General features: G+C 43.3%; 1 protein-coding gene and 1 pseudogene across 9 annotated transcripts in view; one reads left to right on the forward strand and one right to left on the reverse strand.

The window, feature by feature from the left end:
* The window catches only part of TRIM2 (tripartite motif containing 2), a 195299-nt gene that overhangs the window by 31262 nt on the left and 144666 nt on the right, over positions 1 to 19371 (reverse strand). For all 9 annotated transcript variants that reach the window (XM_074396811.1, XM_074396812.1, XM_003927966.4 and 6 more), the window contains exons 4-6: positions 11679 to 11830; positions 9706 to 9886; positions 8145 to 8868 (exon numbers count right to left, since the gene is read on the reverse strand). In XM_074396811.1, coding sequence (XP_074252912.1) covers positions 8145 to 8868; positions 9706 to 9886; positions 11679 to 11830 — 1057 coding nt within the window. The remainder of the gene's footprint in view (positions 1 to 8144; positions 8869 to 9705; positions 9887 to 11678; positions 11831 to 19371) is intronic.
* On the forward strand, positions 2449 to 2970 carry LOC101048107 (small ribosomal subunit protein eS19 pseudogene; annotated as a pseudogene).

The following is a 19371-nucleotide window of genomic DNA, read 5'->3' on the forward strand; positions in this document are numbered from 1 at the left end:
ATACACGTATTTAGGGTTGTTGTATAAACACCAATACATGTTTTATAAAAGTGATGTATCTTTAAGCATAAAATGAGTGCTACAAAAAGCTTAGTATGTATGTTACCGGCTGAAAAGCAGAATCACAGTTGCCAACTCACATGCGTATGTGATTGGCTTTGATTTCTGGATTACATGTGACAGGCTTCAACACACGCACAAAAAGATTATTCAATTAGTAAATGTTCTGTTGTCATATACCTAATAGCCTGAGGTTCTACAACAAAGGCACAACTGTAGAAGAAAGTTGAAGTTTTTTGTTTTTTCTTTTTTGAGACAGAGTCTTGCTCTGTCACCCAGGCTGGAGTATAATGGCGCGACCTTGGCTCACTGCAATCTCTGCCTCCCCGGTTGCAGTGATTCTTCTGCCTCAGCCTCCCAGGTAGCCGGGATTACAGGAATGTACCACCACACTCAGCTAATTTTTGTATTTTTAGTAGAGATGGGGTTTCACCATGTTGGCCAGGCTGGTCTCAAATGGCTGACTTCAGGTGATCCTCCCGCTGCGGCCTCCCAAAGTGTTAGAACTACAGGTATGAGCCACCATGCCTGGCCAAAAGGTGAACTTTCAATGGTAAAATAAACCCTACTGATTTGTAGTCAAAGGTACAGATGTTGAAAAGCCAAGTTCTTAGGCCAGTGCTGTTTTGTTTGATATTGCCTAGCATAGTCCCATGTGTGTGAATATGTGTGAATGATTGCCGCTGCAGCTGAATGCATTGTCGCCTGATCTGTGTGCTCCTGGGCCTCCAAACCGGAGAGCCTGACAGTGGTGAGAGGGAAGTTAAATCGTGAGGTAGTTCACAACTTATTCTATTCAAACGGGCAAAGGACTTACGCAAAGCATTCTTCTGGGTATTTTGGGGGAATTATAAATAATTAAAGACACCAGTCTTGACCTCAAGGAATTTACCATCTTTTTGGGTAATAAGACTCAGGCATAAGTAATAATCCAAGTAGATTCTGAAAGAGAAGGTGATTTTTGAGGTAAGGACAAAATTGGGAGAGGAATTCATGGACAAAGGTGTGCAGGTGTGAGAGCACAGAAGGCATTCAAGTCGCCTCCACTCTGACTTGTCTAGTCTCACTACTTTTCATTCCTTTGCTCTTTTTCACCCTATGTGGGATATGTTTCCAAAATAAGGATCATGTCCCCTCCTCTTCACCTTTCCGTACCTCTTCACACTGGTCCCTTTGCCTGAGGGACCAATTCTGCCTGCCAACCTGGATACGTCCTACTCCTCATTAAAGTCCCAGTTTAAATTCCTTCTCATCTACAGCTTCCCATCACCTATCTTATACTGTTAGTTGCTCATATATCTGTCATCCCAAACTGTCAGCTCCTTGGGTGAAGAGATGTCATTTCTTTCATCTCCATATTCCCATCATCTAGAATAATGGCTGGCAGGCACTATGTGCCCTAGACATGTTTTTTGAGGTATATTATTGCATAGTGAGTCCTGTCTTTTGACTAGATACTGGATTTGAATGTAAAGTTAAAGAGGAATGCAAAATCAAAAACAAAAAAAAAAACCGACAAGAATGTAGGAATGAAGTTAACCAAGGAGGTAAAAGATATGTACACTGAAAACTATAAGACGTTGATGAAAAAAAATTCAAGACAACATAAATTTAAAAACGGCTTGTGTTCAGAGATTGGAAGAATATTATTAAAATGTCCATAACCCCAAAGTGATCTATATGCATTGCTATCAAAATATCAATGACATTTTTCACATAAATAGAAAATGCAATCCTAAAATTCATATGGAACCATAAAAATCCCAAAGAGCCAAAGCAATGTTGAGCCAAAATAACAAAGCTAGAGGCATCAAACCACCTTATTTCAAAATCGACTTCAAAGCTATAGTAATCAAAACAGCACAGTACTAGCATAAAAACATAGATCATTGGTACAGAATAGAGAGCTCAGAAATAAATCCATATATTTACAGTTGATTTTCAACAAAGATGTCAAGAGCACACAATGAGGAAAGATCAGTCTCTTCAACAAATGGTGCTAGGAAAACTGGTTATCTACATGCTGAAGAATGAAATCAGGCCTTCATCTCACACCATATATAAAAATCAACTCAAAATGGATTAAAGACTTAAACATAACATCTAAAACGGTAAAACCACTAGCAGAAAACATAGGGAAAAATCTCCATGACACTGGTCTGGGCAATGATTTTTTGAATATAAATGCAAAAGTACAGGCAACAAAAGCAAAAATGGACACATGGAATTACATCAAACTAAAGAGCTGTACAGCAAAGCATCACCAAAGTGAAGAGACAACCTACTTCAGAATGGGAGACTATTACATCTTGCTAAGAGGTTAATATCCAAAATACACAAGGAACTCAAACAACTCAATAGAATTAAAAAAAAAAAAAAAAAGCCCTTTCCCCTGGCTGGCAGCGCGGAGGCCGCACGATGCCTGGAGTTACTGTAAAAGACGTGAACCAGCAGGAGTTCGTCAGAGCTCTGGCAGCCTTTCTCAGAAAGTCCGGGAAGCTGAAAGTCCCTGAATGGGTGGACACCGTCAAGCTGGCCAAGCACAAAGAGCTTGCTCCCTACCATGAGAACTGGTTCTACACGCGAGCTGCTTCCACAGCGCGGCACCTATACCTCGGGGGTGGCGCTGGGGTTGGCTCCATGACCAAGATCTATGGGGGACGTCAGAGAAATGGCGTCATGCCCAGCCACTTCAGCCAAGGCTCCAAGACCGTGGCCCGCCTGGTCCTCCAAGCCCTGGAGGGGCTGAAAATGGTGGAAAAGGACCAAGATGGGGGCCGCAAACTGACACCTCAGGGACAGAGACATCTGGACAAAATCGCCGGACAGGTGGCAGCTGCCAACAAGAAGCATTAGAACAAATCATGCTGGGTTAATAAATTGCCTCATTCCTTAAAAAAAAAAAAAAAAAAAAAAAAAGGCCTGATTTCAAAATAGACAAAGGTTGGCTGGGCGTGGTGGTGCATGCCTATAGTCCCAGCTACTCCAGCGGTTGAGATGGGAGAACCGCTTGAGCCCAGAGTTTGAGTTCAATCTAGGCAACAAAGTGAGACCCTCTTTTTTTTTTTTTTTGAGACAGAGTCTTGCTCTGTCGCTCAGGCTGAAATGCAGTGGGGCGATCTTGGCTCACTGCAGCCTCTGCCTCCTAGGTTCAAGTGATTCTCCTGCCTCAGCCTCCCTAGTAGCTGGGACTAGAGGTGTGCACCACCATACCCAGCTAATTTTTGTATTTACAGTAGAGATGGGGTTTCATCATGTTGGCTAGGCTGGTCTTGAACTTCTGGCCTCAGGCGATTGGCCCACCTCGGCCCCCCAGGGTGCTGGGATTACAGGCATTAGGCACTTGGCCCAGCCGCCATGTCTATTTTTAAAATTAAAATAAAATTTAAAAAAAATAGGCAAAGAACCTGAATAGACATTTACCAAAGAAGACATACAAATGGCCAACCAGTATATCACAAATGTAATCCCAGCACTTTGAGAGGATGAGGTGGGTGGATCATTAAGTCAAGAGATCGAGACCATCCTGGCCAACATGGTGAAACCCCACCTCTGCTAAAAATACAAAAATTAGCTGGGTGTGGTGGTGCATGCCTGTAGTCCCAGCTACTTGGGAAGCTGAGGCTGGAACCCAGGAGGCAGAGGTTGCAGTGAGCTGAGATTGTGCCACTGCACTCCAGCCTGGTGACAGAGTGAGATTCCATCTCAAAAAAAAAAAAAAAAAAGATGTAGAACATCACTAATCATCAGGAATATGCAAATTAAAATCACAATGAGAACTGGTTCTACACACGAGCTGCTGTAGAATACCTGTTAGAATAGCTATCATCAAAAAGACAAAAGAGAAAATTAGTGACGTATGGTGGCACATGCCTGTGGTCCCAGCTACTTGGGGGGCTGAAGTGGGAGGATCTGGAGGTTGAGGCTCACTGCACGTTGAGGCTCATGAGCTCGCCATTGCACTCCCGCGGAAACAGAGTGAGACTGTCTCAAAAAAAAAAAAAAAAAGACAAAAGATATTAAGTGTTGGCAGAGATGTGGACAGTGAACCCTAGCACAGATTGGTGGGAATGTAAATTACACAATAGCCAAGATATGGAATCAACCTAAGTGTCCATCAACAAATAAATGAATGGATAAAGAAATCGTGGTATATATACACAACAGAATAACATTTAGCTTCAAAAAGAGAGAAAATCCTGTCATTTGTGATAATATGGGTGAACCTGAAGGACATTATGCCAGGCACAGAATGAGAAATACTACATGATCTCACTTATATGTGGAATCTAAAAATGTTGAATTCATAGAAACAGACAGTAAAATGATGGATACCAGATGCTGGGGAGGGTGGGGATAAAAGGATGGGAGAGAAGTTGGTCAAAAGACAGAAAAATTTAGTTAAATAAGAGGGATAGGCTGGGCGCAGTGGCTCAAGCCTGTAATCCCAGCACTTTGGGAGGCCGAGGCGGGTGGATCACGAGGTCGACAGATCGAGACCATCCTGGTCAACATGGTGAAATCCCATCTCTACTAAAAATATAAAAAATTAGCCGGGCATGGTGGCGCGTGCCTGTAATCCCAGCTACTCAGGAGGCTGAGGCAGGAGAATTGCCTGAACCCAGGAGGCGAAGGTTGCGGTGAGCCGAGATGGTGCCATTGCACTCCAGCCTGGGTAACAAGAGCGAAACTCCGTCTCAAAAAATAAATAAATAAATAAATAAATAAATAAATAAATAAATAAATAAGAGGGATAAGTTCAAGAGAACTATTGTAAATCATGATGACTGTAGTTAATACATAATGGCCAGGCATGGTGGCTCATGCCAGTAATCCCAGCACTTTGGGAGGCTGAGATGGGCAGATTGTTCGAAACCAGCCTGGGCAACATGGAGAGACCTAATCTCTATAAAAAACAAAAACAAAAATTAGCTAGGCTTGGTGGTATGCGCTTGTGGTCCCAGGAACTTGGGAGGCTAAGGTGGGAGGATCACCTGAGCCCAGGAGGTAGAGCCATGATCACAGTACTGTACTCCAGCCTGGCCAACAGAGCAAGACCCTATTTCAACAACAAGAAAGAAACAAAAAAACAATATATTATGTACACTTGAAAGTTGCTGAAAAAGTAGATTGTAAGTATTCTCACAATTAAAAAAAAAAGATAAATGTGAGGTAATACATATGTTAGACTGATTTAACCATTCAACAAGGTATACAGAAATCAAAACATCATGTTGTACACATTTGAAGATTAGGTCTTTGGAGATGTGATTCAATTAAGGTGAGGCTGGTAAATCAGGGCCTAATCCCATATGAACGGTGACCTTATAAGAAGAGGAAGAGACAGTAGGGGCTAAGTCACAAAGGGATGACCACGTGAGGACAAAGCAGCAAGAAGGTGGCCATCTGCAAGGACAGAGGCCTCAGAGGAAAGCCACCCTTCCAGCACCTGGAGTTTGGACTTCTAACTCTAAAACAGTCCCAGTTTTTCAGAACCGTAAGAAAATAAATGTCTGTCATTTAAGCCACCCAGATTGTGGAATTTTGTTATGGCAGCCTTAGCAAACTAAGACAGCATCTTTACTTCACTGATAAAATCAGACATCGTGCTGCATGCCAGGCACTGTTTTAAGTTCTTTACGAATGTTTACACATTTAAACACCTTTCCAGCAGTGCCAATACGTCACTGTGGCTGCATTTCTCAGTGGGTAAGAGCAGAGAAGATATATATATATATATATATATACCCCCTTGTCCCTGAGGTGGGAGCTGGGGACTCAAAACCAATAAAGTTTGAGCACAGGAAACTCCTGAAAGACATGTCTCTTTTCTCAAGTGGGTGTCACAGACGATGATAATGACGATGAACAACAATAGTAAAATCTTAGCTACCGTTAATTGAGCTCTTACTGTACACAGGCACATGCCAGGTATATTCATAAGAATTCTCTCATTTCACCCCCAACAGCAACCTTAAGATTTAGGTAATATTTCATTCCCTTTGTTTTACAGAGGAGAAAACATGGTTCAGAAAGGGTAAGCCAGTTGCCCAGCTGGTGAGAAGAATCAGAATTCTGACCCAGATCTGCCCAATTCCAGTTCTGAGTCTTTCACTGCACATGGCCTAGGAAGGTAGACTGCCATCCCTTGGCGGGAGGTGTCGGGGGTGGAGGTTTAAATGGGAAAATGAAGTTGTTGTTCATGCAAGAAGTCAGTGGGGAGCTGGCAAGTTAAGTTTTTTGAAAAGAAAAGGTACAGGCCGGGCGCGGTGGCTCAAGCCTGTAATCCCAGCACTTTGGGAGGCCAAGGCGGGTGGATCACGAGGTCGAGAGATCGAGACCATCCTGGTCAACATGGTGAAACCCCGTCTCTACTAAAAATACAAAAAATTAGCTGGGCATGGTGGCATGTGCCTGTAATCCCAGCTACTCGGGAGGCTGAGGCAGGAGAATTGCCTGAACCCAGGAGGCGGAGGTTGCGGTGAGCCGAGATCGCGCCATTGCACTCCAGCCTGGGTAACGAGAGCGAAACTCCGTCTCAAAAAAAAAAAAAAAAAAAAAAAAAGAAAAGGTACTAGGGAGAATCTAAAAGCCTTAACAACTACACGTGCAAAAACAATAGCTCCCATTCATTTAGCTCTTCCTACACGTCAGGCATTCAGCTTGGAACTCAGAATAGTTCGAAAAGCAGGTATTTTTGCATTTTTATTTCAGGGACATAGAAATTGAAGTTCAAGGAAGTTGAAAGATTTGCCCAAGGCTCAAATAAGCAGTGGAACCGGAGTGGCAGACCTAGGCGCCTCCCAGTCCCGCTCCTCCCAAGCTCGTCCACTCTGCTCTGGTGGAGAATCAAGCCCTGCACCCATATCACACATATGGCTGTGAATGGATGAGGCCTTCCATGCTCTGAACAGACAAATTACATATCGTAACACAGTCTTTACCAAGATTCAGCCTGAAGCATTAACACAGAGCAGCTCTGCCCAAGAATGTTCCACAGAGCCTTCATTTCCCAAGATCTTCCACGGAAAACGTTCTATGGTTGGAAGTTTGGATGTCCTACCTGTTATCCCTCTCCTGCCTCAGAGACCCACAATGCACATCAGCAGATTCTAAAGGTTTTAAGAAGTTCTGCAATTTTAAAAAGTCCATTTTCTTCATTTAGCCTAAGGTTTCCCCAATTTATTTGAACCACAGAACTGTTTTTCTACATGTGCCAGCTAATACACAGTAAGCAACCTTTTGGAGATACTGCAGTGCTAGACAGAAGAGAAAGGAAGAGAAGTCTGCTGGAGCTACTCTTTGAAACTAACTAAAATGCAGATTTTTCTCCCCTTGGGAGTTATCAAGCCACCTGCTGTTTACATTTAGTTGCTTTCTACTGAGAACACAGTTTAAAAAGAGAGGGACCATAAATCAGAGGAGGGAAAGGCTGCTTGCATTCCTATCTCTCTTGGCTCATCCTGCACCTTCTGGCTTCTACCCCAACCCCACCCTAAACGCCATACTTTCTTTAAGTTTCCACCCCTCCTCCTCTCTTGGGGCTGCTCTCCAGCTACACACAGCTGGAGGTGATTGCAACTTGCCATACACACTGCCGCCTCCCCCCTGCAATGTAGAAGCAATGACAAGAAGGCATCAGACACTCTGCCCACCATACAGCCTCAGCTCTGGCACAAGAAGACACTTCCAGGAAAGAGGCATTGAGGGGGAGGTGGAGGGATTGCCAATTTTTTCTTTAAGATTTTCAGATTATAGGTGCCATGATTTTTCTGTTTCTCTTTTAGCTTATTTTCGGCTTGTAATTTCCTACCATGAATTTGCAGTACTTGTGTCTTAAGGAAGATGAAGGACAGAAAGGAGGGAGTAGGGAGGAGATTAGAGGAGGAGGAGAAGGAAGTATCATCTCTGGAGGAGACTGCATAAGCTCGACTAACAAAATATATCAAATTTGATAGCAATACATGTCCCAACACCTGCAGGTAGAGTTCTGAGCTGCAGTGTTGCTATCTGCAATGACACGTGCCCAGTCACCCCTTAACCAGTGCCAGCTCAGGCGTCAGGTGCAGACGCCCTCTCCTTACCCACTCGAAAGATCAAATCATCTTCTATGGGATTCTCTTTTCGTTTTCCAGTGCTGTACATGCTTGCGGGTCTTTTCACAGCTTTCTGCTTGACGTGGCCGCTGCCAGGGGACTTGACGCGCCTCTTCACGCCTTCGGTGGTGGGAGACACATCAGCGGATCGGATCACTTTCAGCTTAAACGGGCTGCCTCGGATGTGCTGGTCATAGAGCCTGAGAGACAGGGTGAAGTCTCCTTCCTTCTGGACAGTGTACAAGAACTCATAGGTGCCGTTCTTGTTGTCCAGGATCTCCCCGTCTGCCACGCTCCCGTCAGGGGTGCTCAGTTCGGCGGTGAGGTAGGCGTTGCCGGTTTTGCACAGCTCACCGTCTTTGTCCTTGGTGGTGATGGTGACAGACATAGGCTGCCCGATGATGGTCTGCCGCAGCCCCTCGCCCGTGGCCACCGTCTCCGAGGCGACGGCGTTGGTGGTTAAGATCGTCCCGAGGTTGTGGATGGACTTCTTCAGCCCCTCGGTTTCCACGATGAAATCCAGCTGGTCGTTCTCCCGCGGGTGCAAGGGGAAGTCCTGGTCGGCCAGCTCGTTCAGCTTCTCGCTCATCTGCTTCTTCACGAGCAGCACCTCGGTCTCCGTGCCATGGTTGAGGGCCTGCGCTGTGAAGTTGCTGCAGCTCTTAATGCTCTCCTGCCCCTGGAGCAGAGTATCCAGCTGCGACTGGAGGACCTGCGGGAAAATCGGAGGCCTGGTGAGCTGGTGAGCGCGGCCCACAGGGCGGGGCCCAGCCCGGGGCACTGCCCTCCCCCGGGAGGAGGAGGCTCTGCACCTGCCCACGCAGGTGGCTCTGAGCGAGCGGTGTTTGAGTCAACCCAGGGAACCCAGTGCTAATGCAATGTCTTAAACTGCATTCCCAGTACCTTCTGAAGGTTTCCCTTCTGCCTCACCCTGTCCCTTCCACACATGTATTTCTTGGCTCATGTGTTTTGGAGAGGGGGAAAACAGAAAAATCGCTACCAAGAGCATGGCAGACAAATTGCTATGCCTGACATCTGAAATATTCATTGTTCAGTATCTTTCCCCAGTGTCCAAAGCTGCCCCATCACCACCTGAAAGAACAGGAACTAAACAAAGGAAAACTCTTCACACTCTTCACGCCTGAATATCAGAGGCTTTTCATTCCTGTTTTGCGAACAGATATGCAGAGTTAAACAAAGGGTGCAGTCAAGGTTCCTTTTGAAGTTGACTAACAGGTTGGTGTGGGTGAGAGAGCAATTAAGAAACTATCTCACATTATAACTGAGGAAGCACACCAATCCAATTTAACTCTAAATCCTAAAAGCATTACATTATATTCAACCTTGCCTCTTGTCAAATTATAAACTGGTACTTAAAGTCACAGAGTCACAGAATTTTGCTGAAAATAGCTGGATATTACATGAAGTGAAAACTAGTTTACTATACAATGATGACACTTAAGGACCCCTTTTTGCTATCAGGAAATGATAACTCGTGCCCTTGGATATCAGGTATCTTACAGGACATCTGTGATGATTCTGGTCTTACTTTGTGTTTGACGCCATAGTTGACCTCCAGTTCCATAAGCAGCACACTCTTGCGCACATTTAAAGTCTTCTGGAGCTCATCAAAGGTGGAATGAATGTCATCCACGATGCTGGCCTTTTGGTTGGTTAACTGATGAATGATTTCCGAAATGAACTGAAGAGCAGAATCTATTTCTGGGAGCCTGGTGAACAGTTGTTAAACGTTATTTAACATCAATCTGGAAATATTCTAAGATCTATCTACATACATTTTGTTTTAAAAAAAAATTATATGCCTTTCATCATCTTCAAAAAACAATTACCAGGCTGGGCTTCGTAGCTCATGCTTGTAATCCCAGCACTTTGGGAGGTAGACACTGGAGGATCACGAGGTCAGGAGATCCAAACCATCCTGGCCAATATGGTGAAACCCCATCTCTCCTAAAAAACACAAAAATTAGCTGGGCATGGTGGTGCATGCCTGTAATCCCAGCTACTTGGGAGGCTGAGGCAGGAGAATCGCTTGAACCCAAGAGGCAGAGGTTGCAGTGGGCCGGGATCATGCCATTGTACTCCAGCCTGGTGACAGAGCGAGACTCCATCTCAAAAAAATAAAAATAAAAATAAAATAACCAGAGAATGGAATGAGTAAGATGTGACATAATTACTGCCTTAGAGAGAAGAGACTTTGTCTCTTTTTTTTTGAGACACAGTTTCACTCTTGTTACCCAGGCTGGAGTGCAATGGCGCGATCTCGGCTCACCGCAACCTCCACCTCCTGGGTTCAAGCAATTCTCCTGCCTCAGCCTCCTGAGTAGCTGGGATTACAGGCACACGCCACCATGCCCAGCTAATTTTTTGTATTTTTAGTAGAGACAGGGTTTCACCAAGTTGACCAGGATGGTCTCAATCTCTTGACCTCGTGATCCACCTGCTTCGGCCTCCCAAAGTGCTGAGATTACAGGCTTGAGCCACCACGCCCGGCCGAGACTTTGTCTCTTTAGAGACAATCAAAATGGTCAATTTCAAGTTACTGTCAATCATCCAATTTTAGTAATTAATTAAGTGTATAAAGACTTGAAGATCTCTGAAAAGCCATTCTGGCCAGGTAGTTCTTTGTTACAGGGGGCCGTCTGGTGCAGTGTAGGATGTTTAACAGCATCTTGTGCTCTACTAGATGCCAATAGCTCTCCCTGCCCTGCCTCCCACCCACCAGCCCCAGCCAAAACACATAGTTGTAACACCAAAATGTCTCCAGGCATTGCCAAATGGCTGAGAATCACTATTCTAGATAGCTGCACCTTTCCCACTAGCTACATAAAACACTTATCCAAACTCAGTTTTTTGAGAGCATCTCATAAGTTTCTAAGTTCTCTGAATTACTACAGAACCACCACACTTTTCTCACTACAGCTATCAGTGGAAAGATTTATTTTGTCTGCTTGTCTGCAGGCTGCCCATTTCCTCTCTGTGGTCTTTCTCAGGTACCACTCAACTACGCTGGTCCTTCATTTCTGTGCCAAAGGAACTTGGGAGCAGGAAAACAAAGAAAATAGGCAATCACTGCTCAAGACCATTTTGAAGAGCTCAGACAGAAAGGAGCCAATCACAGCCAACAAAATGATTTGTATGTGTGTCAGGAACAGGAGGTAAGGAAGGCTCCTCAGAGAGCCTGGTCGTAGGGATGAATTTCAGAACTCTGCTGAGAGCAGATTCTTTGAGTGTACTTTAATTCATTTAATTATACTTAGGTACTGAAACAAAAATGCCACTCATAACGTAAGGAAGTTGGAGTTTTTACCAACAGGCAGAGGACAACCTTCATCACTCATTAGTTTATGACAACAGATCCATGATCAAAGAACTTATTTACAACACAAAGCCTGATACCTCAAGGGAAATATGAAGCTACTATTGCACCTAGACAAGACGCCATGAGGCCAGGACTCAAGTACAGGCAGCCAGTTAGAGGTCCGTGGAAGGGGGTCCCCCCACCTTTTGTTGACAGCATCCAGCTGGACCTGGAGTGAGGCCTTGTGCTGCTCAACCACGTCCTTCAGTGGAACTGTGGGGTGCTCCGCGTGCTCCCCCTCCGTGCACTCCCGACACATGGCAGTCTCGCAGGACTGGCAGTAAAATTCCATCACCTGTGGATAACACAAGAAAAGTTCCTGGTTCTGGGCCAAGGGTTGAGGGTTTACTCTACACTAAGCACTTGCCTTGCAGTCTCTCATAATTAAATGAGAGCCACCCAGAAGGTCAGCATTATCAAGTTCAGCTTCACAGGAGAAAAAGAAGGATACATTTTATGTGATGGATCTCAGAAGTGGAGCTGACTTCTAAGCTGCTGCCATAACCATAAAACCAGCTTTGGGGTACCCACTCCCCTAAGGCAGAACAGTATAGGGTGGTGCGCAAACATTTTGATCTCAGGACCCCATAATAATCTTCTAAAGTTATTGAGGACTTCAACAGAGCTTTTGTGTATGTGGGTTATGTTTATAGATATTTCTTACATTAAAACTTGAAACTAGGCTGGGTGCAGTGGCTTATACCTATAGTCCCGGCACTTTGGGAGGCTGAGGCTGGAGAATTACTTGAGGCCAGGAGTTCAAGACCAGCCTGGGAAACAGAGTGAGACTCTGTCTCTACAAAAAAATTTAGAAAAATTAGTATTTAATCAAAATTTTTAAAGTTAGATCTGATAGAAATTTTAAAGTATTTAATTTATTAAAAGCAGTAATAAACCCATTAAATGTTAATGTGAATAACGTAATTTATGAAAATAAATATATTGTGAATATATTTAAGAATGGCATTGTTTTCCATTTTTGTAAATATCTGCAGCGTCTGGCTTCACAGAAGATAGCTGGAGTCTTGTCTCTGCTTCTGCATTCAGTCTGTCGTGATAGCACTCATCACATTACCGGTGGAAAATTACACTCTACACTCTTGATAGAAAGACAGTGAAAAGGCAAATAACGTCTTCATATGATTACAAATATAGTATTGACCTTAAAGACTGCTTGAAAATGTCTTGGGACCCACAGGGTTCCTGGACCACACTTTGAGAAGTGCTACTCTTTGGCTAAGAGATTTATCCAAATAAGAAGTTTGGACTGAGCAGTTTGCATCCTGGCTTCATCACTTATTTAGCTGAATGACCTTGGACAAATTTTCGGCCTCACTGTGTCTCAATTTCTGGCTCTGTCAAATGGAGACAGTGATAGTAACCTACTTCATAGGGCTGCTATGAGGAATAAGCAGGTTAGTATGCCCGAAGAACTAAGATGGCAACTGGCTTTGGTACCTAGTAAGTTCTTAATACATTTTAGCTGCTGTGAGGATGATGATAATGGTGATGATGGCATCATTTGCTTACATGAAAATAAAAAAATCTTATCCTGACAATGATGAAGTGTTAGTAACAATATAATATAAAGCCAGAAATTTAGCTTTCTTGTAGAGGTATTACCCTGCTTTCTCAGCTGGAAATAATGTTTTCCAGTTTTCGATTTTCAAAGCACTTTTAGGAGGAACTTTTTCTTGATATACAACACAATATAGAAAAGGGCATATATCTTAATGCAGCTTGATGGATTTTCACAAAGTGAAGGCAGTAACCAAATCACTTTTATTTATATCCAATTTATGAAATATTTATGAGGTTTTAAATTCCTGAGCCCAGGAACTCTCCCACCCAGAGCCTAGATAATATCATACATCTAGTAGCTATTCAATAAGACTGCTGAATGAGTGAATGAAGAGGAGGCTCTTAACCATCATTCCGGTGGCATGTGTAAGACCAACCAAAGGACACCTCCTTCCTCATTAAGACTCACTGTGTTACCTAGTATTTTCTGGAGAAGATTCTCCTAGGAATAAAGCACTCAGTTTACTCATACTACATGTGTTTTGGAAACAATCTTTCCCGGTGAACCAAATTCAGATAAAAGTCCTTCAAACCATGTCCAAGATAATTTTAAGTTAGAGGTTTAGAAAGACACTTTTTTTTTTTTTTTTTTTTTTTTTTTTTTTTTTTGAGATGGAGTCTTGCTCTGTCACCAGGGCTAGAGTGCAGTGGTGAGATCTTGGCTCACTGCAACCTCCGCCTCCTGGGTTCAAGCAATTCTCCTGCCTCAGCCTCCCAGGTATCTGAGATTATAGACGCCCGCCACCACACCCTGCTAATTTTTCTAATTTTAGTAGAGAGAGGTTTCACCAACTTGGCCAGGCTGGTCTCAAAGTCCTGACCTTGTGATCCATCACCCTCAGCCTCCGAAAGTGCTGGGATTACAGGGGTGAACCACTGTGCCCGGCAGCACTTTTTTTTTTTGTCATATGAAGATGTAATTTCATGTACTTTGCTCCTCTGTAGACCTTTTGGGAACAGGCTTGAAACATCATTTTTAAGTTTCCTTTATGCAGTCTTTGCTCAAAAACATTTCTCAGCTGGGTGCAGTGGCTCACGCCTGTAATCCCAGCACTTTGGGAGGCCAAGGCAGGAGGATCACTTGAGGCTATGAGCTCAAGACCAGCCAGGGCACCACAGCAAAGCTCTGTCTCTACAGAAAAAAAAAAAAAAACACAAATTTAAATTAACCAGACATGGTGGCACACACCTGTAGTCCCAACTACTCTGGATGCTAAGGGAGGATGATTGTTTGAGCTTAGGAGTTTGAGATTGCAGTGAGCCATGACTGTGCTACTGCACTCCAGCCTGGAGTTTTCTAGTTTCTGGAACTAGAAAAGTTCCACAGAAAACTCAAGCAGGAAGAAGCATTAGTTAACTTGAAGATAGGGCTATTGAGATTATACAGTCTGTGAAGCAGAAAAAAAAGCGGGCAGTGGGGGAGAAAAAGTAACAAAACCTAAGAGGCCCGTCAAGTAAACCAGATATACCTAATGAGAGTCCCAGAAGGAGAGGAAGAGAGAAAGGGAAAGAAGTAATATTTGCAAAAGTAATGGCTGGAAACTCCCCAAATTTGATAAAAAACACAAATCTACACATCCAAAAAATTTAATGAACTCCAAACAGGAAACTCAAAGAGATTCAAACCAAGAAACAGTATAACTAAACTATAAAAAGACAAAAACAAAGAGAGAATCTTGAAAGCAGCAAGACAGAGGTGACTCATCATGTACAAGAAACATTCCATAAGCAGATTTTTTAATAGCAGATTTCTCATCAGAAACTCTGGAGGCCAGAAATCAATGGGCTAACATATTCAAAGTGCTGGAAAAAAAACAAACAAACAAACCTGACAACCAAGAATTTTATATCTGGCAAAACTATCCTTCAAATATGAAGGAAAAACTAATACACTACCAGAAATACAAAAACTTGAGTGTCTGTTGCTAGTATACCTTCCCTACAAGACATGCCAAAGGGATTCCTGCAAGCTGACCTGATTTGATACATTACAAAGTAACTCGAGTCCACATGAAAAAAATAAGGAAAACAGGCAAAGGTCACTACATAGATAAATATAAAGGTCAGTATTAATGTAGTTTTGGTTTCTAACTCCTACATGATATAAAATAAACTGCATAAAACAGCATAAAATCTATCATTGCAAACCTATATAGATGAGCATACAACATATAAATATAAGCTAAAAGCCGGGCATGGTGGCTCACGCCTGTAATCTCAGCACTTTGGGAGGCCGAGGCAAGCAGATCATCTGAGGTCAGGAGTTCAAGACCAACCTGGCCAACATGGTGAAACCCTGTCTCTACTGAAAAAAAATACAAAAATTAGCTAGGCATGGTGGTGCACACTTGTAATCCCAGCTACCCAGGAGGTAGAGGCAGGAGAATTGCTTGAACCAGGAGGAGAGGCTGCAGTGAGCTGAGATTGCGCCACTGCACTCCAGCCTGGGTGACAGAGTAAGACTCTGTTTCAAAACAAAACAAAACAAAACAAAACCAGTTGGTGGTTCCTTAAAAAGTTAAACATAGAATTACCATATGGTCCAGCAATTCCACTTTTAGGTATATACCTAGGACAATTGAAAGCATATGTCTACACAAAAACATGTACATGAATGTTCACAGCAGCATTATTCATAATAGCCAGAAAGTGGAAACAACTCAAACGTCCATTAACTGATGAATGGATCGATCAACTGTGGTATATCTATATAATGGAATATTATTTAGCCATAAAAAGAGTACTAATATACTATAACATGGATGAACCTTGAAAACATGATAGAGGCCAGACTCTAAAACTCACATATTGTATGATTCCCATTTATATCAAATGTCCAAATCCAGAGACAGAATGCAGGCTGGTGGTTGCTAGAGATTAGTGGGAGGAGGGAGTAGGAGGTGATTGCTTAATGGGCATGGAGTTTCGTTTTGGGATGATGAATATGTTCTGGAATTTAGACAGTGGTGATGTTTGCACAAGTTTGTGACTATACTTAAAACCACACTAACTGTACTTTTTTAAATGGTCGAGACCCGGTACAGTGGCTCACTCCTGTAATCCCAGCACTTTGGGAGGTTCAGGCAGGAGGATCTCTTGAGCCTAGGAGTTCAAGACCAGCCTGGGCAAGATAGCAAAACCCCATCTCTTAAAAAAAAAAAATTAGCTGGGTGTGGTGGCATGCACCTATAGTCCCAATTACTTGGGAGGCTGAAGTGGGAGGATCACTTGAGCCTGGGAGGTTGAGGCTGCAGTGAGCCATGATCATGCCACTGCACTCCAGCCTGGGTTACAGAGTGAGGCTTTGTCTCTTAAAAAAAAAAATTAAAAATTAAAAAAATCATTAAAAAAAAAAAAAAAAAAAAACCAGCAAGCCAGGCTCAGTGCCTCACACCTGTAATCTCAGCACTCTGGGAAGCTGAGGCAGGCAGACTGCTTTAGCCCAGGAATTTGAGACCAGCCTGGGTGACAGAGTAATATCCTGTCTCAAAACAAACAAACAAACTGGTTGAAATGTTAGACTTCATGTTATGTGAATTTTAGTTTTTAATTTTGTATTTATGTATTTATTTACTTTTGTAGAGACTGGGTCTCACTTTGTTGTTCAGGCATGTCTCAAACTCCTGGCCCCAAGTGATCCTCCTGCCTTGGCCTCCCAAAGTGAGCCACCAAGCTCAGCCCAAATTTTACTCCAGAAAAATAAAAAAAAAAAAAAATAGATCACAGCTTTGAAGAGACAGCAGCAGACCTGGGTTATTATTCCTCGTTCAATATCTTAAATGTGTCTTGGGAAGCAAAGGCCTTGAAATGATTTTGAAGTATCAATAGCTAGTCATTCTCAATGGCTTGTGCTTGGGTTCTGATAGCTTTGGTTCAAGCTGAGAGCTAATTTTATGGGGTGTGTAATTCTGCTGAGCTCATCCATTTCATCCATCTCCAGTGAGATGATGCTGGTGCTCCCTGGGGTGGGTGGGCAGGCCAAAAGCCAGGATGAGCTTGTTGATGGACAGTCACCATTTATGTTCATCAGAAGAGAATGGCAGGATCGTATGCATTCCTAACCTGCAAAAAGGATGGTCAGGGGCTTGCAGCCAACCCTGAGGCTTCTTAAGGGCACTGACAGTTGATCCTGATACGGAAGTGGAAACTGTTAGTGGCAGGACAGTCTTAATGAGAACCTCTCCTTTGCACCTTTGACACCCTTGATGGTAACATGCCTAATGAACCAATAACAGGATTTAATGATCATTTGTGTTCCCAAGACCATGAGTGTCTGCTTTAGGTGCGAAGAACCTGTTAGATTACTGACCATTCTTTTTCTTTTGTATGTGAACAATGCCACTATGGCAGTTTAATTAGAAAACAGGCAGTGTCACAGCACTTAAGGTTGATGACAGGCTTTCATCCACTGGTGCTAATCAGCATCAGGCAGTGGGAATGGCAGCACCCTGCTTTATTGTTAATGACTTGATTTTATTAACCTTCAGACCCTTGGATTGTTTAAGATTTACTCACAGCAACTAACTGCAGCAATTTATCTGGAATATTGCATGCATTTGGTTTGAATACGCAATGAAGACTTCTGTTTCAAAACAGCAGCTGTAAACTTCTACAATCTATAATCAAACAATAGAATGATTTAAGGCACATGCTGCTAATTTTCCAAGCATTCCTGCTCCCTAGTGTTGCACATTTAGATTATTTCCAATTTTTTATATTTATCCTCCACTCTAGCTATTTCCTTAGAAATATTTCCATGAGGCCGGGCACAGTGGCTCACGCCTGTAATCCCAGCACTTTGGGAAGCCGAGGTGGGCAGATCACCTGAGGTCAGGAGTTCAAGACCAGCCTGGCCAATATGGTGAAACCCCATCTCTGCTAAAAATGCAAAACTTGGCCAGGCATGGTAGCGTCCACCTGTAATGCCAGCTACTCGGGAGGCTGAGGCAGGAGAATCACTTGAACCCGGGAGGTGGAGGTTGCAGTGAGTGGAGATTGCATCACTGCACTCCAGCCTGGGCGACCGAGTTACTCTGCCTCAAAAGAAAAAAAAAAAAAAAAAAAAAACAAGCAACAACAACAAAAAGAAATATTTCCACTAATGGAATTACTGAATTAAAAGATAAGAGGTAGTGCAGAATACTCACTATATTTTGCCAAATTGACATAAATTTTCTGAAGAGCAATTTACCCTTCCGCTCATTTTCTTTTATGATGCTCATATTTTTCTTTTTTTTTTTTTTTTTTTTCTTTTGAGATGGCGTTTCGCTCTTGTTACCCAGGCTGGAGTGCAATGGCGCGATCTCGGCTCACCGCAACCTCCGCCTCCTGGGTTCAGGCAATTCTCCTGCCTCAGCCTCCTGAGTAGCTGGGATTATAGGCACACGCCACCGTGCCCAGCTAATTTTTTTGTATTTTTAGTAGAGACGGGGTTTCACCATGTTGACCAGGTTGGTCTCGATCTCTCGACCTTGTGATCCACCCGCCTCGGCCTCCCAAAGTGCTGGGATTACAGGCTTGAGCCACCGCGCCCGGCCGCTGCTCATATTTTTCTTAATCTGTAAGTGCTTTCACATATTAAGAATTTGCTGGGGGGCTGGGCATAGTGGCTCATGCCTGTAACCCCAGCACTTTGAGAGGCCCAGGTGGGAGGACCCCTTGAGGCCAAAGTTTGACACCAGCCTGGGCAACTTAAGACGTTATCTCAACAAAAACTTAAAAAATGAGCCAGGCATGGTAGCATGGTGCCTGTAGTCGCAGCTACTCTGGAAGCTGAGGCAGCGCTATCACTTGTGCCCTGGATTTGGAGGTTACAGTGAACCATGATAGGGCTACTGCACTCCATCCAGCCTTGGTGACAAAGTAAGACCCTGCTTAAAAAAAAAAAAAAAAAAAAAAGGAATTTGCTGGGGAATTTTACAGCCACTGTCATAAATTAAGCTATTGATGATTTTCTTTTTGTTCTATCTTCAGTAGGTTTTGGTATCAGGGTTATAAGTATATCATAAATGATTTGGGAGACCTTTCTAGCTTTTCCTACAATACAGTGTATTTTCGTTCTTTTCTTTCTTTGTGTATGTTCCATATGTTTATTTTATTATCCTTTTCCTAACTACTTGAGTTGAATTCTTTTTTGGGGGGATGGGGGTAGGGGCAAGGTCTCACTCTGTCACTCAAGCGGGAGTGCTTTGGTGAGATCACAGCTCATTGCTGCCTCAACCTCCCAGGCTAAAGCAATTCTCCTGCCCCATTTAA

The sequence above is a fragment of the Saimiri boliviensis genome, chromosome 3, assembly GCF_048565385.1.
Source record: "Saimiri boliviensis isolate mSaiBol1 chromosome 3, mSaiBol1.pri, whole genome shotgun sequence".
NCBI lineage: Eukaryota > Metazoa > Chordata > Mammalia > Primates > Cebidae > Saimiri > Saimiri boliviensis.